Below are 23,875 nucleotides of genomic sequence, written 5' to 3'. Positions count from 1 at the left end.
TTTTAATACACTGAGGCATTATTGCTCGTTTAGGGTTTGTTTTTGCATAAGAGATTTATGATAACTGCAGTGTTTTCGTCCATTTTTCCTGATAATATGCTGATATTATCTTTGTGAATATAATAACTAAATTTTATCACCTTCTTTTATATATTTTTTTAACACTTTTTCAAAAATTTAAACTCGTTCTCCAGTTTTGGAAAATATGTATATCATAAAATGAAGGTGCAACGTAAGTGCTCTAAATTGCTTCTTTGATTTTAATTTAGTTACATTCCTTATCTGTTCGGCTTCGATTTGGTCCAGAAGGAGGATTCTAATTAGGAATTCGTCAAAAATGTTCATTTTCACTTCTTTTAATAATTTAAGTGCTTATTGCTCAGTTAGGGTTAGTTATAGGATAAGGGTTCTGCTATGATCGTATGCACTCTTTCATTTGATGCAATTGCTCCTCTTCATAGCAAACCTAATTACCAAAGTACCAAATTTGTATCAATACAATAACTTTTAAAGTTGTTTTAAATTTATTTTATTAAATTAAGTCGCTTTAAAGTTTTCAATGATTTTTTGAAGTAGAAGTGCATCTTAAATGCACTAAATTAATTCAATGCTTCATTGCTTCCGACTTATCGAGTGAATGAACTTAATTCAAAAACTCGCGTTGTGTAAGGGAAGGGAAATATTTAATTACCCAAATATGTTTAATGTTTACATACTTACTTATACAATATTATATAGTTGATGCAAATATTATTATTTGTGCATAATCAGATTGCATAATAAAAATGATTTAAATTAAAATGAATAATTTTCATAAGCATATGCGCTGATAATATCAAGTCCTCCTACTCGTATGTTGGCGCATGAATTATTATTTAATTTTTTATTTTTAATTCTGCATATTCCATGATTATTTAACCTTACTCCTGTATTATTTAATAAGGTAAACATTTGCCAGTATGAACAGGACAACACAGTGCCATGTGAAACTTGCTACATATTTCGGATTTCAGACAACATATTTTGTAGTTGCACACCATCCACTATCTGCTAACTACATTTAATATATTTCTTTGTTAGCAAACTAATTAAAATGAAAATACATTCAAAAAGTGTTAAATTGTGCAACAGCCGAGGACGAATATCCTGCAACCGTGAAATCTGGTTGAAAATGATATTTAATTTTGTTTGCAAAAATTTTCACTTTACGGTAAACGCGCTTGGCCAGTATTCTTGGTTCGTACGAGTCTATGTGGTGACCTGGAATCAAGAGTAAAATTAAAGGCAAATATGAACTTCAAACGATACCAAATGGAGTTTGGAAGCATTAAAGGTTTTACATATTATTTTGAGATTTTATTTTAATTCAAAATTTGTGGTGTGGTATTGTAATTACTTAATGGATTACATTATAATGAAGTTTTCATTAAATTTTGTAGTTTTTAACGGAGTACTTTTTAACCATTATGGATGCTTAAAATTTGAAACAACTTAGTAAAATATTAACTCAACCAAAAATCAATCAATAATAAAAAGATTAAGTTACTATTACTTTTAAGGTTCTCTATAAGGAAGACATTGATTTTCCATAAACGATTTTTTACAAAACAAATACATTTGTTACTCTAGTAAGACTATGGTAGATTACTGAGTGTAAATTATCATTGAAAAAATAAGCGTTTATTATTTTGGACTTTCAGTTTTGCTTATGTGAAATTGTCTACTTCATTCAACAAATTTTTGGAAACTAATTTTTTACTAATCGGCAGGAACTGACTTTGATTTACTGAATGAAAATATTTTGTATACTCATCACCAGGAATTGCTTTAGGTATATCGGTTTAAGCTTTTAGCTGATTGGGTTGGTATCTAAAATATTTCCGTTCATTGTAAATTTCGATATAAACAGTAGACAAAGCTACAAAAAACCAAATACAAATACTGAGAATGATTGATAAGCATATTGCCTTTTTGACAAATAAATCTCGTACCGGGATAGTATCATGATATCTTGATATTGTACCTCGCTAAGAAAGCAACTAACCTATTCTCGATTTTTTTCAAATCCGTCAAATTTCGGCTGCTCTTATCCGTAGAATTTCCAGATAATATTCTACGTTCGCTGACCATCACTGCTATTATAAGACAATTTCCTTTGATTTGAAGAAAACAGTCAGCATAGTCTTGATTTGAATGATCTGAAAAACTGAAGACGATTGATAAGAATGATGTCTATTTGGTAAATATCGTGATGGTTTTATGCCGCAGCTCGCGAAGTTCTTCTCAAATTAGTCGCAATCCGGCTGTCCTGAAACGTTGAACTTGCAGATAATAGGTATTCCACTTTCACTAATCATAACCTAACTTATAAGACAAATTTAATATGAATAATTTCCTTTAAATTGAAAGAAACCATCAGCATTGTCTTGATTTCGCTGATCTGAAAGCGGAGTCTTTTTCTTTCTGACGTTTCGTTTTCACTTTGTCGTTTCGTTTTCAGCTTGTTTTGGAAACGTCAACAGTTTTTATCGCCAGTTATAATGTCTATTTCAGACTTAAAATGCATGTTGTGAAAATACATATGGTCATATAAAAAGAATTTATATAAGGATATATAAATTTCAAACTCAAATTTTAACAATACGAAATAAATGCAAATTTTAGGATTAAAAATTTAAAATTTAAATATAATTTAAGTGTTGGTAGTAAATTTGTTTACGTTGCCGGTACGCCTTTCAACACAAATAACAACAAAATATAAGACAAGCGAGCAATTGTTGAAGGTGTAAATTTGAAATTCCAACGCTTTGTAATTTTTCACTCTATTTCCAGTAACATTTCCGTTTCCGGCATTCGTCATGCCTTACTGACTGCACAGGGAGAAGAACCGCACAAACGCACATGTACACTTTCAAGTGCCCCTACTCCCGAACTAACACACAATCAAACAGACAATCGCACAGCTTAGCTTAGCATTTTATCATCAAAGCAGATTAATATGAATATTTTATTATCATTTTAAATTTTTTAAGACATCAACTAATGGTGCCAAATTGTTAATGTTACCAGGTGCAACAGCTCCAGCAGTTCCAACAGCAGCAATTGTAGGCAGCACCAAGCACAGCAATCTCTCCCAATAATTCCAGCATGTTTGTAAGCAGTTTAGGAAGCTATGCCCAGAAATATGCTTTATGGCTTTTTGGTTAAGTGTTGCTCTTTTTAATTTTTTTTTTATTTTGTTTATTTTTTGTCAGTTCTCCTTAATACTCGAAAGACGCCTGAATTTATACTTTGTAAAATGCTGCAACTGAAAGAAATTGTAGAAATGTGGCGAAAAAGAAGAATTTATAGCCCCAGGTTCGTAAAGGGCAAGTGTGGTAAATGTGTTACTTACAAAAATGTTCCGCATACGCTGAAGAATTTTTAGTGCAAAATGAAACACTACTGTTTCGAATGATTTAATTTTTTCTCCAAATTTCTGGAAACAAAAAAATAAAACTAAAATTATTTCGTTTGCATACCTCTGAGTCTCTTTAAACATTTTAAAACAATATTTTTATATCCGTTTTTAATTTAATATTAAAGCTAAAAAATTTTTACTTCACTTTATTTTTACTTCCATTTCTTTATGTGCCTAAAAGTAGACCTCACCTAAATATGTCTTTGATATCGAGCGGCATATATACATGAAAAAGAATAAAAATAAATTTCTTTTTCTTAATTTTTTCCTTTTTTGTTTCTGATTTTAAATAATAACGTTGTTAACACAACGTGTACGAGCAATAAATTTACTTATTGAATTTTCAACAAAAATACAATAAAAACAGTGCACACCTACAAAATGCCGGCACGTCACGCCTATTATACTGGCGGCGCTACTCTATTGAACGGGAAATAGGCAGTAGTACCAGTACAAAAATTTCAAGCAGGCACGATTTATAAACGCGCGGTTTTGTTACACACTTCAGTGGCGCGCAGTTCAAAATAAATTTAAATCGCCTGAAAGTATGCTTTAACCAATTTTTTACGCTATTTAAGCAGTTCCCTTTTTTTTATAAGTGCAATACCGCTGTAAAACTGTCTGAAATATTTACTGGAATGCATGTACATTTTTTTACTCCTTTTATATTTCGATTATTACGTCTTTGGCCCCGGTAGGAAGAAACCACAACTGGATACGTGCTATCTATACTTAGCGTACGCTGTTAATGTTGTTGTTGTTGTTTTTGTTGCCATTACTTTGAATTTCTCAGAGTGTCTGTACTTGCAATTGTTCATTGCCAAAATGCCACAAGTTGAGACCGGAAGTCGAATGTACTAGGTCACGTAATTCAAATAGAGTTTTCACAGTTGAATATTGCATGAAGTGCAGCAATTCTTCCATTTAACTTTGGTGAGTTAATAATTTAGTTAATATTGCATTCCGTATAATTATTTCAAATGTTTCACTTAAATTATAAATGTCAGCACTACATACTTGTGGTATATGAAAAATGCTTCCGCCTGCAATAAGCGAAATAAAATTCAAGTAAGGACTTTTGTTTTTCAATCAATTCAATCAAGTATAATTGCGATATGTAGAAGAATTAATCAAAATATATGGATCTAAAAATATGAGACTATCCCCAAAGATTCAACTCTTTCACATTTTAAACTTAAATAATTTTATTAGACTTTATTAGACAAGGACCAAGAATATAAATATGAAAAGTAATGGTATGGTTTTTAAAAAAATCTACTGGCTCCAATTAATATACTAGTTGAAGCGATAATGGAACATATAAACTTTAAGGTCTTAAGCGATAACCTTTACAGACATTCTTGATAGATTTAAAGTTTTGCATATCTATACACTATGGGCGTATAGTAATGCCAATGTTGACATTTTATTTAAGTGTTATATTGTTACCATTTTACAATAAGGTTTTCTTGGTTCTCTATATAGTCAGCAGAAAATTTCTACTTCCTACTTCCCTTATAATCATAACGATGATGATGGTGTCCTGTTCAGCTACGCCATCCAGACAGCTTAATGTCTCTCACATGTTTATGTACGTGGCACATGTTCTAATCTCATTTCTATTCCAGATATTACATTTCCCCGTAATATTAGTGCTGAAACCGAGCCTCTCTTAATGGTGTTTGTATTTAGGTAGGTTTATTTTTTGTGTGTTCTTAAGAGACAGTGTCGACTTAGTACATCACTCTTATTCTGCATTATTTTCGACAGACATTAAATACAAAATATATGAGTTTCCTCTTTAAAAAGTAGTAGATAGTTTTAGTTAAGTTGTAAGTATCAACTTCTCTGCCTTTCTTTATCAAAAAATATACAAGCTAGCGAGCTATGATAACTGCCAGTCCAACTTAACGAATTTCATTGTTTTTTGTCATATACATTATTTCTCTCCAGTCTTCTATGTTCGGGAATTCAGTGCATTTACAGAACCAGTGCTATATTTCGCTATTGTCAACATTACCGCTTAACTCTTATTGAATATGTTAATATTATAAAAGATTTTTAATCACCATATTCCACAATATTTCTGCTTTTTAAGAGATTTATGTTTTGTGATGCTTCGGCAAATTAGCAATCATTGCTAATCATTTCTTTATAAAAACCTTATCATCACTACCACTATATCACAACTACACTATATAACATATATTCAACTAAATTTATATTTCTTATTATCTCAAAATGAAAAGTTTTGTATTTCCCAAAATAAAAAATATTATCTGTTTATTTACAATTTCAATAAACTAGATTTATAACTAAACTTAGTTGTTTAAATTTTATAATAGAATTTATTGGGACCTATTCCAGAATCCTATTCAAATAATCCTAATAAGATTTGAAAAAGTATTCATTTGATATTATGTTCAAATGAAATCAACATAAATTTTATTTTTAAGAGAACAATTCAATTACTGATTTACAGATTTAATTAAAACATAATCATCAAGTGAACTTCAGTTACTCGAAATTTTAACAGAACAATGGAGAATAAAATTGTTTTTTTATATTTACTGAGCTCCAGTGTATGTCTGAATCCATGAAGTATAAATGCATAAATCGTTGATAAATACCTTTTTTCACCAGAAATCATAAAAGGTAGAGAAGTGCATAGAAAATTATTCTGGTTCCAAATTTAAACAAAAGCTAATAACAATCTCCAGAAAGAATCATTCAAGTAAATCACAACATTGGAACAAACCAAAATTCTACGTGTTGTGAAAGTAATAAAGCTACGAGTATTCCATGGATGTACCACAACGATTCAAAAATATTGTCTATTCCCATTCATTCAAATGCAAATGTACGGTTTTTGTTATTATTGGCAATTTTGTTGCACATATTATGCACGGAGGAAGCCCACAATGGCAGCAGCAGCACAAAACCCAAGAATGCAATATTTGATTAGAGGTGCAACAACACCAATGAGCATAATCAAGGTGAATGCGGGCAAGGTCTGGCACATCGAAGCAGCATTTTAATTCCAAGCCCAAAATGAACATGCAAAACTTAATAGAAATATGCAATTCTGATATCCTGAACTAGAAAGGATAAGAGTATATGTTAAGCTAAGGATTTTCACAATTTAATGTGAGTTTATGTATGTGTAGAAGTGTGTGAACCAGGACATGCTTTCTTTTCACCTTGCAGTTTGCTGGTCGTTGTTACTTTCATTGAAATGTGCAAAGTCAAAATAAATACGGAAATGAAATAGAAATATGGAACACTTTCCTTACTAAATTATTTTTCTCAAATTATAATTAAAACCTTCTATACTTAGTTTTGAATTTGTATGTTTCTGCGTGATTCAAAATTGTGATTATTGATGGATTATTTAAACACGTTTACGAAACATTTAGATAAAATTAATTCAAATGAAGCAACCAAGACCCATTTTACATGTGTAAAAAATCTGACACAAGGAAACCTCAAGGAAGCACTCGAGAATATGCATAATATCTGCTAGATCTTAAACCTAGTGAAAATAGAATCGAAATGCAGTTAGTTCTTGAAGCTTTAGATAATGGAAAAGATTATAGTTCTTACAATTAATGAAAAGCAAATACGAATCCAGTTCTTTAAGTGTTGGAAAATGTTGACGTTAACCAGGTATTCTCTAAACACTCGACAGGTGATCTCGTCTATAGCTTCAACCTACTGGAAATAAAATCCAATTCGAAAAATTAGTGCAGTAGAGAGTGGTAAAGTGCTTACCAATAAATCATCCTGTCAGGAAAATATGTAAAGTGCATCATCATTGTCAACACAGTAAAGGCTAAGCAACAACAACAAACAGTCAAAGATGTGCAATTAAATTTTGCACACATTTACACAAACATATTACATCTGCATAATTATTTCTTCTTAAAGTATTGTATTTAGTAATTAAGTCCTGTAAAAGTACTAATTAATACAAAGTATCATATTCAATATGAAGTTAATTCTTACATACTTACGATTATCTTCTAATTTTCAATAATTACTTAAATTGGATATATTAAAATAAATAAATTATTTTTTATATTTAATTAATCAATAATACCTTCAACAGATGCATAAGAATCACTGTAAATATATCCTTTAATACTGCTGTAATGTGGGGTTTATGTAAGTTATTAGTATGTTTCAAATGTGTTTAAAGTAAAAAAGTTTTTTCTTTAATAAAAATGATATACTTTAACGAAAAACTAGGAAGCCACTATAAAAAAGTTTGAAATTAAATAAGAAGTTGAAAAAATGTCTAGACAACATTAAAAGACTAATGAAGATAATTAAGCAAAGTTGTCTATTCAACTGCCAAACTTTATTTAAGCAGAATGGCCAAAGGATCTACTTTTGTTAATCATTTATTCGTCATGCAAATTATTAGCAGTACGAAAGGATATAACTTTCCTTTAACACTGCTTGTATTAGATTTTACTTAAAAAATTGTTGTAACTATTTTCGTTGCAAAAAATATCAAAGTAAAATATATAAAATTTTGAACTATTTCCGCTAATATATATACTATTATAAAGTATGATAAACTTCCGCGTGAGATTTTAAATTAGGCGTTAGAAATCAAATGAGAATAGGTTATAGTCATCGGTAGAAATCGAATTAATTATAGATATCTTATTACAGTAAATAAATACAGACAAGAGAGAAATTTTAATTTCTAGAAACTCTTCTAGAAAAAGAAGAGATAAATGTAAAGTAAATAGTAGGTAGATTTAGTAGATTTTAAATATTGTTAGGAATATTAAAAGAAAGTCAGCTTAAAACTAAGAATAATGGCTATGACAAAGCTATGGTCGTAAAGTATTTCCAAACTTATTTATGGTAAGAATAGAGATTCATTGCATTTGTAAGTTATGTCTCTCAACTTATAACGAAGTCCTTTGGGAGAGGATTGATGGGGTGATATGTTTTTTTGATAAGTATAGCAAGTACTTCCATGAGCAAACCATATGCCAAATGTTGAACGCAAAGGATTTAAGGACAATAAAAGATATATAACTTGCATTTGCATTTTATGCAATAAGAAAGGATTAATCCAATGACATAGAACTCTTCTCTCAATTCAAATAAAATAATTTATGCTTCAAATAAACTATGTACTATATATTTACTAAATTTTTTTTTTTTTTTGCTCATATTTTTTAACACAACAGAGATATATGATATTTTATTACCCTTTACTTTTATAATTTGCATTTCGTTATTATTTATCGCGATAATCGCTATAGGTACTCCAACATATTGATGCATTCTGCAATCACTTAAACAATAATAATATATTTTCCTGGTACTTGCAGTCTCAAAAATAATTATTTACGAATAATTAAATACAAGAATTATTTTCAAGACCACTGATAATGGCTATTTGGCAATACTCGAAACAGTAATTTTGGTCAGCCAAAAATTCAATTAATTAAAATAATATAAAAAATAAAAATTTTTGTTGTTGTATTTCACTACTGTTCGAAAAAACCTCTTTATTTTACATATAGTAATAAATAACATAGCATATCGTTAAGAAGCACTTACATTATTAAAAGTTAAAAATTTTTTTGATTTTATAATATTAAAATAAATTTACTTAGTTGCTCAGATAATCGAAGAGCTTCTTGAAGAACACAAATTTATAAGACAAGCACTCAAAAGTAAAAATTATAGCAGCAATTAATAAGAAAATCATCAGCAAATAGAAGGCTGCACTCAGGTGATGTAGTCCAAGTGGGAATACATCTCTTTGATTCAACGAAACTGTTTCATATGTTGTGCTTGGAATATAGTTATAATTAATATACTCGTTTACTATTTTCTTGGTGATTCCGTGGATATCCAATTCCATTATAATTTTGTTAAACGCATGTACCAGAAATGAATTTCGTTTGAAATATATACAAAGTGGATCAAGCATCATGCCATCTTTAATCACTAAAAAATTACCGCGCTCTTCTGTATTTTTACTAAGATAATATGTCAGTATTTCAATATTAACTAAAGCAGCAATTTTTTCATTGGTATCCCTGATAAATTCAATAGTTTCCCAAAGAGTGAAATCCTTAATAACACCAATTTTTAAATCAATATAATATTCTTTAAAACGTATATGACACAAATCTGACACAACACCATATTTCTGTTTCTTCATTTCTTCTGCATTTGAAGGCAATGGTTTAAGTGGTTGATTATGCAAAAATTTGAAATAAGATCCTTCGAAGGATATTCGATAAAAGAATATCATTAATAACCATGCAATTAATAAAAGTTGCACAAATCCCTGGTGGACTTCTAGATGCTTACTCAGTAGCTTTAGCAAAATTCGTATATTCACTAACGAGAATAAAAGCAACCAAGCCTCTATTTTAAATGGATAAAACAATACCTCCAGAGCTGTGTAATGTCCACCAGGCTTAAGCATAACACGTACTTTTGACATGAAATACTGCTTGGAACAAGGCAATAATCGCATACGAAAATGAGTGCAACTCGTACCTCCAAGAGCAAAATCTGCACGTCCTTCTGCCAGCTTAAAAACAATTTGTACTTAAATTATTAATAAAGTTCTTGAAATATTTAATTCCATTTTAAAAACTACATATAAATAAAATAATTACAACATAAAATGAAAACAAAAAAAAATCTGTTACATACCTCTTTAAATACTCCCGTAGTTGACAAATTAGGAAAAACATACCCAATATGCTGACTATCGTATATATGATATTCGTAACTAAAATTCATTTTAATAGCAATCAGTTCAACTAGTTTTCCTTCAATGCCCGAAATACGTTTAAGACCCATTTCATTGGGATGCAAAGTAATATATGGTTTAATTGGTGCGATAGATATCTTAAGAGGGCACTTATTAAAATTCGAAAGCTTTGATGGAAAAAATTTAGTAAATTGCATCCGTTTTTTGGAAAAGAAATGAACATCTTTCAATTCATAAATTTTAACAGGTTTCTGGGATTGACAATCACCACTTGAGTAAGGAAAGTATGTAAACATTTCCATGCCAACTTCTTCACTGTAAGTCAGTATATTGGCATTCACAATCAACTTGACGAAGAGTCTTTCGAACATACGTGCCATGCAAGTACTGTGCTGTTCGGTATTATTCCCTGAGTGCAAAACAATCAAATAATAGATCTCGTGTGTGACAGTATTTTTGTGTTTATCTAAGAGATAACTATTAATTAAAAAACTTTTAATAATTTCTTATTGAATGATAATCAAAAATGTGCTTACCTGAAGGAATTGAACGAATCCACAAACAGTAGATGTATATGAATGAGAAAATTCATATCAAATAGATCAATATTGTCTAAAATTATGGTATTGTCGACATTATTATATATAAGGTTATTAGCCAGATATTGTAGCATTTGCTCAGATTTCTGAGTATTTCCTTTTGTCTGTATTAAAATGTTTCTCTGATCTTTAATAGAGTTCAATACCATGTAGGTCAAATGACTGACAATTAATTTATTAGTATTCTCTTCGTTATTAATATCAGAAAAATTCGTTGCGGTTGCAACGGTCCAAATAGCATAAATCAGTATAATTTTTAAGCAAACCACACTATACATGTCTGCCTCTAGTTTTTTTCCAATGAACTTTGTTTAATTTAAATTGAAAATATATGAAAGTATTCCTAAAAACAAAAATCATCAGCTTAGCGATGCACTTAAAAAATTTGATTGATATCTTAAGTGCTTTTATAGTATTTGGATTGAATTTGATCGATTTGGTTTTTGATTACATATTGAATGAGTATTATTTTGTGGTCGAAAGTCCATCATTAATTGTGCCTTTTATAGTCCTTATAGTGTTTAGCATGGCAGTATAAGTTCTGATTCAAACTAAACCGTTTGTCATCAGAAATCACATAGAATGCCTTCAAATTGAAACAAAGTTTAATTGTGAGTATTGACTTTTATAAAATAAGGCAAAAACAAATTTTGAAGAGCTTAATATATAAATTTTTTAACAGTACTGAGGGAACTCTTCGACTCAAAGTTTAACTAAATAAATACATTTTAATATTACAGAGTTTTTTGTTTACAAAAAGATAATAATAAATAAGTAAAGTTTTAAGTATAATTTTAATTTGAAATTTCACATGAGTTCAAAAAAGTGTTAACTTTAACGATTTTTGTACTTTTCCGGCTTATAGTGAAAGTGTACTGCTTATATTATTACTGCGACATAGTCTTTAACAACATATTCATTTATATAAACTAGTTCATCTCTAACTTCAATTTGGCAAAAATTTCAAGCTTAGCCCTTTCTATTCTAATGCGGTTCAACTCATAGAAAACGATATTGTTCTACTTTTAAAATAACTAATCAACATTCAAAATTATTTTAGTTGTACTGCCGTTACAATCCTAAAAAGAACCATTGCCATCTATGTGTCACAGCTCCAAAGATTGTTTAGAGTATATATCTGAAAACTGTGCAATGTCAAAGTAACTGTAAGTGTTATCAAAAATGCTTTCCAATAAATGAAGCAAGAGTTTACAAATTGAATTATAAATTCTTCATTGAAGAACTAATTCTTTCTTTTGCATGTCACTTGCTTCATTAAACTTGGCACCAAATCTAGGTATAAATAGGATTTAATGATTTAATAGAAAATTCTTCCATCGGGTCTAGTGTGAAATAAAAAGAAATCATTTTTAAAAATTATTAAGAATACTTAGTCTTATTATTAAACTTTTCTTCATCTTTTGTCTCCAGTTGAACTGGGTATCTAAAAACCAATGATAACCTATCATTGGTAAGATAGTAAAACTTAAATAATCCTTCTCCTATATAAAAATATTCAAACTACATATAATAACTTATACACCTAAATAAAAGCATTATTTATAACACTTAAATACTGACATTGATTTTTGTAAAATAAAACAAACTGAAATTCAAATTTATTCCGAAAATTGTAGCCTCGTTAGTAAAATAATTTCAACTAGACTTTAAGCACTTAATACATTTCAAAATGAATTTTACCCGGAATGACTTAAATATTTGTTTTTACTTTCAAAGTCACTTTGTTATTATCATATCCATTAACCCTTCAAAACTAAAATGCACTCATATAACTTTTTAATAATGTTTATCTTTTTATTTAGCTTCGACTTGCTGTTTCGTCGAAACCATACCTAATTATTTAAGGCATGAACCATACAAGCAACTAGGTTTTAATTTAAAAGCAATAAGCAAACCACCACTGCAAAGCATTATGAACATATCTGCACTGATTAGAGACTTTAATCAGAAATCTGGAGAACAATATATTAGCCAGAATTGGTTTGTGGCATATGCATTAATCTACGTTATCAAAAACTACTTCTTGAAGCGGGCTTCGCATTTCACTCTCACACTTAGCTGTCGTGATTATCACACTTGCAGTTTCTACAATGACATCATGGAACCACTATTTCAACTATGGGATATGCAAATAGTACAGTTAATAGTGGTACATATGAACTCAACGACAAGAATACCTGGTGACAGGATATATAATATGATGTTAACCGATTCCTACACAGCTTTCTTGTAAGTGTTTCATAAATACTATTAATTAACAAAATTAATTTTCTAATTGCAATACTATATTATTTTATATAGAAAAACTGATATCGCCAGTTATACTCGGGACAATAATAATAATGAATACTATTTCATTTTTTTGCAAACACCGGATCATCTGCTAAAGGATGAAATGCAACAAATATTTAATTACTGCTGGTTGCATTATCTCATAAATTGTGTTGTCCAAGTACAAACTGAAAGGGGTGAAGTACTACTCTACACCTATTTTCCATTCACAGCGAAATACTGTTATAAAATAGAGCCAGTTTTATTTAATCAATTTAAAGGTGCGGGATTTACGAAATCAGAATTATTTCCAAGAAAACTTAAAAACTTTTATGGCTGCAAGCTTAAAGCTGCTTTATGGCATTTAGTTCCTTTGGTAACCTTAGAGACCAATGCAGAGGGCCAGGTCAAGATAAACGGAGGTTTTGAGGGTAATATGTTAAATGTGTTAGCACAAAAACTAAACTTCTCGGTTGAAATCTGGATTCCACCAGAAGCTGTAAAACGTGGCACTCTAGTAAATGGAAGTTTTAATGGAGCTATTGGAATGGTATTAAAATAATTAAGTATATTTTTAACTTACCAAATGTTGTGAATTTTTTAGATAGAAAAACATACTGCTGATTTAACAATTGCTGGTTTTCGCCAAACGCTCGAACGTTCCAGAGTTGCTTCTCCCACAGTCGTTTATCGGCAGGATCACGTAGTAGCGGTAGTATATAAGGCTGCATACCAATTCAATTCTTTTGAACTACTAGTGCATCCATTCACAACCTACGTCTGGACAATACTCTTAATAACAGTAATATTAGCTCTCATTACACAGTGTTTTGAAAACACGGTCTTGTTGAAATCAAGAATCAAGACCAAGGACACGTCGAAAAGTTTTCTACACATATTTCGAATTCTACTTGGCCTACCTGTTTTGCAACTAACAAACAATTCTGGAAGACGACTTTTGTTAATACTTTGGTTCTGGGTTATGTTTATAATACGTAATTCGTATCAAGCTTTATTGTTTCACTTGATACATACACAAACATCGAAACCCATTCCCAATTCTATAGATAAAATACTAACACAGAACTATACATTTCTAATGAACAAAGATATTCTAAATGATGTATCTTTAGCTAAAAAATTTGTTTTTGAAGTTGTGCCAAATGGTAAGAGCCCTTTGAATTTACTGGAAAATACAAGTCGTGGTCCTTTAGTCGGCATAACGACTAACACAATTTTAGCTTATTTTGTACATCAAAATCGGAAAGCAGGAGACTACTTTTTGATACCACAGCAGATAGTATCATTTTATATGACTATGTATCTTAGCAAACACTCTTTTCTTCTCGATGAGTTTAATAAACAAATTTCTTGGATTGTCAGCACTGGTCTTATGAACGCATGGCTAAGTAGGGAGATAGATAATAACTACTTATTTAATGGACAAGTTATGCAGGATCATTTATTTGGTATGAAAGAGTTGTGGGCTGCTTTTCTAGTTATTATAATTGGTGTTATTATTTCAAGCTGTGTATTTACGCTGGAATTTATATCTTCGAAATCAAAATTTGTTCAGAAATTATTTTAATTCTGTATTAAGTAAAGTAAGAAAATAATGAAACCAAGAAAAATTATTTATTAAGCAACAGTTTAATTTTTAAACTCAAAACTCTTTTACTCTTCTTTTAGTAATATATTTAATAATAGACTCAAATAATTGAATTTAAGAAACTCTTTTATTCTATTTTTAGTAATAGATTTAATAATAGACTGAAATAATTAAATTTGAGAATGTGAGCAATTTCATTTAATTCCACTATGTTATTTAGACAATTAAATTAATTAATGTGAGTATGGAGAGATGAAATGAAATGCTAAACTTATTACTACTATGCACAAAAGAATATTCTATACTCATATTCTGTAATCATAGTTTATAGACAACTATCCTTAAAGGTAATTTTTATCGAAAGCAACTTTTTTTTGTAGAAATGATTGGTTTGCTTAAGATATAAGTGGAGTGGAGTGCAGCATATATAGTTACTCCTACACGCCAAATTATCTGGGACGACCCACACGAATAGACCAACATACTATACACTTATTATGACAAAATTTAAATTTTTTTATATAAAAATTTATAAATAAAATAGTAATTATTATCACATCAAAACTAAATTTTACTAACTTATGTGTGGATATAATTAATTTATTTATTCGAAAAACTTTAATTTATTTACTATTTCTTTAAATTACAATATATTGTGTAATCCACGCATAAATAAACATAATAAATATGAACAGAAATAAATTTATAAAAATGTTTATCATATGAACAATTAGTGGAAACATAATATGAATTTTATTTTTATGCATTCAAATAAAATAAATTACAATTTCAACACAGAAGCACGCAAGCCCTTAACAAAAATAATAATCGTTTAATAATTTAAGTAAACAAATATACATTTTTAAACAATTATAAATATTTATTTATAATAAAAAATACGTAATATTAAATAAAATATTTGCTACTAATTGAACTTTTGTCACCGGCGCCATATAAATCAATTTTGCAGCACAATGGAGGCGAATCAAGCCTAAAAACAAAAAATAAATAAAAACGTTACTCATACGCCATGCGTGACCAAATACAATTGTTGCATATGATTTAGTTTCTGTGTTTGCCTTTAACTCTGCCACTCTGCCACTTTGCCTTCAAAGCCCAATGCATGCAACCGTATCCCTAACTGCATCTGAATCTATATTTCTACAATTTGTATACATTCCATATTATAATACGATGCATTATTCAATGCATTATTCATAATTTAATAAATTTTAAATTGTGTTTGTTTTTTGTAATTTTGAACACATAATATAAATTTAATTAGACTAATTACATATAAATTATGTATTTATCACTCTAGAATGAAAAGTAATTTTAATTGACTCAAAGCACAATTCAATATAAATTGAATATTGCTTAAACGCCTAGTAGAGCAATGAAAAATTTGTTCGTATATTACATTAAAGCCATTCACTTATATTTCATATAATTAATTAAAACAAACTGCTGACTTTAGACATTATCTATTTATGTCAGTTAAGGGTTCTTAAAAATTATTTTATGCAAGACGATAGTCGATTTGCATAAATTCAAGTATTAAGAGAAACTGTAAGTACCCAATACACACAATTGAAATTGCATAGATACGAAGATACTCGACGACGGACGACACATAAACATAAAATGTGCTTATATAAATGAAATTTCCCATCCATAACTGCACATTATATAACCGAGTTCTGGAGTGGAAGTAACTGCATTCAAAGTAGTGCTTAGCGTTCGAAACCGTTAAAATTGTCTAGAAAAGTTTGCGTTTCGCTTTAAGAGATATGCGTCTTCTATGCCGGGGATTATTAATAATGAGCACTTTAACAACGAATTTTCATTGAATTTTCCAAATGTAGTAAGTGTTTGCACTTGAAGAAAAATGATGATCATTGCGATAAAAAAATTCAAGTGGAAATAAAGTGCAAACGCAGTAGCAGCGCCAATGAAACTGTGAAAATGGAACCCAGATATGGTAACAACGGCAGCAAATGACGACCGAAAATTGTTGTTATCAAACGACAACGTACGTACTTCCTGTTGCTCTACCCCCACTCATATTGCACGCCCTAACGTGCATTCAATTGAAAAACCATTGAAAACTAATGGCATGAAAGAGAATAATGACACACAATGCTTAAGTTAAGCTAAAGCTGATCAATGAGTTTCCTCATTTTCATTTTCATCTTCATCTTCTTTTTATTTGGTTGTAATATTTATACTTGGAGAATGTTTCCACATAATGGCAGCGAATTGGTTGGTAACGCTTTGTTTCCATGTGACGGCATGAGTGTAAATTACATTTCAAAGAAACTTTGTCTTAGATATGTAATATTTTTTATATGGAATAAAATACAAGGATATGGAATAAAATTATTTAATAATGACATTTGCTATATTTTTTGAAATATATTAAACTTTATTCTGTGAAACAATACATAAAAGACTTATATAAATACCGATTTTTTTATAGAATTTGCTCCTTTTTATGATAATTAATTAAATTAAAAAAGAGAAGAATGGATCAAAACAAATTTGCTACCACAACCCACTGTCACTTTGTTTACATGAATTACATGTTTGAACGAGATATGTCGAAGTAGATATATCAACAATTTATTTATACAACATACATATAAATAAATTACATTAATATCCTTATACGATATACTATTACCATAATACACTCTATTCATTATTATGAACGGCGCTGCGGAAAAAGAAAGAGAACTCTATTGGGAATAGCTACCAAGACTCTCATAATCTAAAATGCTTTTAAGGACTTACAACCTAAAACGCTTCAAGGATTGCATAGAACAATTACAAAATAACCTAAGTATTATTACGAGAATATTGACTGGTCACTGTAGATTAAATAATCACCTAACGAACTTAGGAATTCAATCAAATTGAGACCGTAGACACTGCAGAGAAAAAAGAGAAACTGCATATTTCATGGATTATTAAGATGGATTATTAAGAAAGATAGGCTCTATACTGTCTTACATAAAAAAAATCAGACTTGAAGAAACACTCTAATCCGACTAAAAGATCTTTATATATTTTTTTGTTTCCGGCTATAGGTCACTTTTTGTTATATTATTCAACGTTTGTTTAATATTTTTTAATATGTTCTATATTTCGATTCTTCTAGAGAGTCTTCATCAGGATCACGATCTAACATAAATTAAATCTATACTGCAATATAGACAATAGAATAAAGAGGATAATCGTGATCGTGATTCTGATGATGACTCTTTAGGAATGTCGAAATATAGAATATATTAAAAAATATTAAACAAACATTGAATTATTTAACAAAAAGTGACCTATAGCCGGATAAAAAAAATATATATATAAAAACCATTGTTATAGAGTTTTTATTTGAAAAGTTCGGAGTATTTCTATTTTTTGGAACGCTCTGCTCATCCAGCTAAATCAATACTTTGATACAAATAATATTGTTATTTAATGTTGCTATGTTTATACAGGAGTTTAGTACCTCCTTTTTAAAATATTAACTCATAAATTGAAGAATGAACTTTTTAAAATACTACTTACTTAATTACAGTTGTCCTTATCTCCTAGTGAAGCATATGGCCACAAAATATTTTAAAAGTAGAGATAATTAGTGGTTTCAATTTATGTAAATTGAAAAAAAATTAAATAAAATCTGAAAGAGCCTAATAATTTCATTAAAATATAATGAATAATCGACATCCATTCAATTCTACTAATTAGTAAATTTATTATCTTTATTCTAAAAAATTAATTTCATCTTTAAACTAATTTATCATTAAATCCCTTAAAACTCTAAACGGCATTTGATACGATTACACAAAATTTATTGTATGTACTTTACATGCTCTTTCATGTTTATATATTTAATTAGATTGCATTAGTGAAGTACGACAAAATTGCAAAGGCAATCTGAAAATAAATTCATCTTGGTGAAACTAATACTATTAATTATACTCGTAATGAATAAATGAATGAATGCATTTAACGATTCCTTTTTACTTGGCCGCATTTATTTTACTACTTATCGCTTCGTATCCCTTCAATTTACTATTTGTTTTTCATCTTCAGTTGTTGTTGTTTCTGAACCAGTTTAAGTTGTTTTAAATTCTCCTCAAAATTATCTACAAACAACTTTTGGCATGTATAAATTAACAATTCCGACTTGCAATCAAAAGAGTCGATTACTTTTTAAGAAGAATATCTACTGTAATCGTATAACACAAATACATATAAGAAAATAAATAAACATTTATAACAGATTATACTTTTTCATAAAAATCTAGTATTTATTAAAGTACTAGCATAGGAACTGAGTATTAACTTCAGTTTATTTTCTGCAAAGAACATAGATCGATCGGTGAAGACTTCAAAAGAAGACAATAGAGTATACCTTGCCCTCGACGCAAACCGCAGAAAGGCGCAAAATATTCTGTTAAACGATTTTTATACAATCAGTAATTTGGTTATCTTAATAAAAAGTAATCGTCTCTAAAATTTGCACATAAGAACTTCGATTTATTCAGTGAAACACTAAACCATTAAATTTTATCGTAAGTATTGAACTGCCGCAAAGGTCAAAATAGTAAAGGAAAGAGTTAAGAAAATTAAAAGCAAAGAAGGCTTGTAGAGTTATTTGAGGAACAAGTAATTAGTTTCAATAGCAGGTATTGAAAGAGAAATTACCATTGTAGTCTTTGAGTAATATGCAAGTATATAATATTCTTAAGCATATGTAATTAATTAATACAGGAGATTGGTTAATTTTACAAAAGTTTAAGATTATATATATGTGAGTTCGAGCGGTGTTAATCCAAACTACATGATATTTGAACTATTCAGTTACTAGAAATAACTATACCATATACTCGCTAATCGAATGAATACTGTTCGATGTGTTTAAATGCATTATTGAGTTAATCAAAATTAAAAAAATTTTCAAAGAAGTATTTAGCCGACTTTAACTTAACCGGAAGAAAATAACAATTTTCTCAATAATTAAAGTGGAATAGATGTGAATCATTAATAAATGTCATTTGTCAGAGGAAATAACTTTTTTGAAAGAATTTTGATAATTAATGCAAGTTTTAAAAACTGAGAGATTAAGCATATATAAAACACAAAAAATTTCAGAACGTAGTGTGCGTATTGAATGCATTTGTAGTTAGTGAATAAGTACTACTTTCCACCTAATTCAGTATTTATTTGTATGATCCATATATATATTTTAAATATAGTTTAATATCGATTTGAATTGAATAATAATAACTTAAACATATTTGGAAGTCAAGGTGCACAATGTTCGATATATCTACGAAATTGCATTCATGCATCACACAGACACAATTTCTTATCAAGGACACAAAATTTCTAAAAAAAATATATAAATATAGTAACTAATAGCCCGGCAGCAATACAGGCACTCAATTTTCAACAACTGACATCAAGGTAGACGATTGAGTGTCTCAAAACTTTGAATATGTTTGCCCAAAGCCAACAGACAGGATTTCAGTGGATTCCAAAGAAACGATATAAGTACTTATGTGAGCATCTTATATCGGAAGAACTTATACAACTCCGTAATATATGTTCAATACTACAATTTATAAAGAAAGTTGGACACGTAGAAATATGCTAAGTCAGTGAAGGAGGCGCAATATCTATTGTATATATATATCGAATATTGCATATCAAATTTCTCAAATATAATAATAATATAATTTCTTTTATTTTTAACTAGAAAATAAATTTGTTTAATAAGTATTTCTTGTTCCAACAATATGATTACTAATTACTTCTTAAACATTTTGTTTTAGAAGTAGTAAATCAATATTCAAGACCTTCATACTTTAGAAATTCCTCAAAATCTAAAAGGTAAACTTCATTGCAGTATGGAATTTTTCCATTTAAGCCAGGTCACAGTTGTCTCATTAACATGCATATTTGCACATAAACGATGACGACACACGTTTCATGCGTTGCAAGGATGAGCACACTATGATGAAGTCTTTTATGGAACAACAATGTCATCTACATGTGAACACATAAACTTCTATTAAGACAAAGTAAAAGAAAGACATATTCATACAGAATTATGTGGTTAGAGATGAAATGAGTTACCAAGTACTTAAAGGCAGTGCACTCCTTGCACTATGAAAAATGAAAATTATGCGACTTGATTATATTAGCAGTATCACCACAAACAAACACAATTACATACAAAGCAGCAAATCTTGAGCGCTGCGTAAGTTGAGTATGTGGAATGCCAGAACAATATGTTGATGTGCGAAAGTGCAACTTGCAACATTCATGATTGACAAAACTGAACATGAACGAAAAGTGCAAACTTCTTAAGAAATTCAATGCAAACTTGCTGCATCCTGTCTGCATTTCATATGAAATTTATAAGCAAATTACTCACAAATTGTCACATTTCCGGTGAGTAACTTAATGTCGGAGTAGTAAAACTTGTGGTAGCTTGCTTTACTCCGTAATTGAAACATAATTTGTATATATTGAATGATATTTACATATTAAAGGCATTTATGAATTTTCATATTTAATATACATTGTGACCGAAAAGTTTCCGGAAAGTTTTAAATAAAACGCAAAATTCTTAATCTTCATCAATATTTATTTTATCTCCTTCAAAATATGCTCCATTAGAAGCGATACACAAATGCCAACGTTTCTTCCAATCATCAAAACATTTTTTATAGGCGCTTTCCGGTATGGCTTTGAGTTCCCTCTGCGAATTCTGTTTTTCGTCTTCTATGGATTCAAAACGCGTTCCTCTGAGTGGTAATTTGAGTTTGGGAAACAGGAAAAAGTCACACGGTGCAAGATCAGGTGAATACGGTGGCTGTTTGATGGTATTTATTGAATGTTTGGCCTTAAAATCGTTGATAATGTTGGCTCGGTGCGAGGGAGCATTATCGTCATGAAAAATCCATGAATTATCCTTCCACAATTGAGGCCGTGGTCTCACGACCGATGCCTAGCTCTCGTGCTATCTCTCTAACACTCACATGAGGATTTTGGAACACGATTTCCTTTGCCTTTTCAATGTTTTCGTCGGTGGTAGAGGTCGAAGGTCGTCCAGAACGCGGCATGTCTTCGACGGTCGTACGACCGTCCTGAAAGGCTTTGTACAACTCATAAACTTGAGTTTTCGATAAAACTGATTCCCCATAAGCCTTTTGTAGCATTCGCAACGATTCTGCACACGAAATTTCGTTCGAAACACAAAATTGGATGCAAACTCTTTGTTCAATATTTTTTTCCATTGTTTTTTTCGCAACGCACTACTGAGGTGAACTGGTTTCAACAGCTGCCGTAAACGAACTGTCTGACAGATCGCGCTCATTTTTGGCATAGTAATTAAGGAAAGTGCTGCCAAACTACATAAACTTAAAATATCGAAAAATATACAGCGCGCGAATTTTAAATGAGAACTTCCGAAAACCTTTCGGTCACAATGTATTATATGTATTACTTTTAATAAGTAAAAATATTTTTAAATTACTTTATTATGAAAAATTTTAAAATTCAGTGTTTGTTGTTTAACATGCCAATATTGAAAGTTTCTAGACTTGCGGAAAAACTCATTGTATACATTGTAAATATTGTTATATTTAAAAAAAAAATATTCCGTATGGAGATATTTTTAAAAAATTATCTGAAAAACTTGCATTTATTCAGAATTCAACGGATATCACCTATATATTATTCAAGTCGTCACAGACACTAACTTGAGTTACATCAAGCAAAGAAAAAGAAGGCACAACTAGATTACTGTTCCCTCTCCGACGTGAGGAGTGTACTTAACTCCTTCATCAGTTTTGTATACCAAGTTCGGTTAGTGGGTTCTGACCTTGATAGCTCTATCGGAGAATCAGTTTTCTCCCATTTCTTTTTTCTCAGACTACCATTTCAAATACCCTTTTCTCTGAAACATCATCATTCGTCATTGCTATGATGCTAATTCGTTTGATAATGTTCGTCTGTGATAAAGTGCATATCATGCTACGGGTGTTAATTTCTCTGTTATTTTTAATGCGGTAGTCATCATCACTTTGTGAAGGTGTGAATTTATTTAGTAATATTTATAAGTCTTATAAAATACTAAATTTTATAAAATACAAAAATATTGATCAACTCCTTTATCCGATAAGTTTTACTTTCCATAAGGAGGTCTAATATAACACCAAATTAGCTGTTTTTTCCGATAAGCTTACATTCTAGAATACTTAACTTGTCAGTGTCAAATAAAACTTTAACACTCTACTTATTGATTCTAATAAAATAGTTATCATGTTTTCAAAAGAATATTGAGCATTTACCATAATCTGACTAATAACAAATTTTACATTATCTGGCCAGGAACTTTAGTAGTGTCAGTTGTATGTTGAATAACTTGAACTGTTCTTTTATATTGTTGTCCATTTATGTACATTTTAATTGCAATTTAGATGTGAGATTACATTTGTAATTGGAATTGAATAAAATCAACTCCAAATTACAAACAGTTTGAATTTGGAATATAGATACTAGATTATTCCAAATTCCAATTTCGTGTAATTTATTATTTTGATATTCACTTCCAATTACAATTGTATTCTCGCATACTCGTATACTCCAAGTTATAAGTATACTGAATTTACTTTGTAATTAACATGTAATTGATTTGCAATTATAGCTAATTTGTAATGTAATTAGTTTTGCTCAGCTCTGCCTAGAAAGCATTAGTTCCTATTTTCTCTTTATAAACATGTTTTACGCCTTAAATTAATTATGCTGATAATATTTAATAATCAGATTTTGTAGTAATTTATATAATTGTCAGTAATTAAGATTTTGTTTCCACTAACCTAGAAAAAATTACTTACTAGGTTCTTGATATAAGAGCTTTTAAGTTTTAATATAGCCTGTACAATATTTATAAGAATTTATGTATAAATTTTGTATTTAAGTAAAACTAAGTGCTTAAATACTTAGTTACTTACTTAGAGAAATTATTCATATTATTAAGAAATTGTTCTTAATAATTAAGAAGTTATTCTCTATTAAAGTAATTAAGACCAGTAATACTTATCTATTTTTTGTATAGAGATATGGTTTATACTGAAAAA

General features: G+C 29.5%; 2 protein-coding genes across 2 annotated transcripts in view; one reads left to right on the top strand and one right to left on the bottom strand.

Annotated features, from left to right (window-relative positions):
- Window positions 1-10,309, bottom strand: part of LOC119667117 — a 13,606-nt gene extending 3,297 nt beyond the window's left edge. Inside the window, exons 1-2 of the mRNA XM_038076404.1 lie at window positions 10,160-10,309; window positions 9,378-10,034 (exon numbers count right to left, since the gene is read on the bottom strand). Of these exons, the coding sequence (XP_037932332.1) occupies window positions 9,378-10,034; window positions 10,160-10,309 (807 nt within the window). The remainder of the gene's footprint in view (window positions 1-9,377; window positions 10,035-10,159) is intronic.
- A 2,629-nt stretch (window positions 10,310-12,938) lies between these two features.
- On the top strand, window positions 12,939-14,699 carry LOC119667116. Its single transcript, XM_038076403.1, has 3 exons — window positions 12,939-13,069; window positions 13,142-13,661; window positions 13,716-14,699. Exons 1-3 carry the CDS (start codon window positions 12,939-12,941, stop codon window positions 14,697-14,699), a joined length of 1,635 nt encoding a protein of 544 aa, XP_037932331.1.
- Window positions 14,700-23,875: the final 9,176 nt, after the last annotated feature.

The sequence above is a fragment of the Teleopsis dalmanni genome, chromosome 1, assembly GCF_002237135.1.
Source record: "Teleopsis dalmanni isolate 2A chromosome 1, ASM223713v2, whole genome shotgun sequence".
NCBI lineage: Eukaryota > Metazoa > Arthropoda > Insecta > Diptera > Diopsidae > Teleopsis > Teleopsis dalmanni.
Note: the sequence above shows the minus strand (reverse complement) of the source record. Positions and strands in the feature narration are given on the sequence as shown.

Excerpts from the sequence above, each read along its gene's own strand:
- LOC119667116 (XM_038076403.1), top strand. The coding sequence starts at position 12,939 with ATGGAACCACTATTTCAACTATGGGATATGCAAATAGTACAGTTAATA. Across the intron at positions 13,070-13,141 it reads GATTCCTACACAGCTTTCTT|AAAAACTGATATCGCCAGTT; the intron begins GTAAGTGTTTCA and ends TATTTTATATAG. Across the intron at positions 13,662-13,715 it reads TTAATGGAGCTATTGGAATG|ATAGAAAAACATACTGCTGA; the intron begins GTATTAAAATAA and ends TGAATTTTTTAG.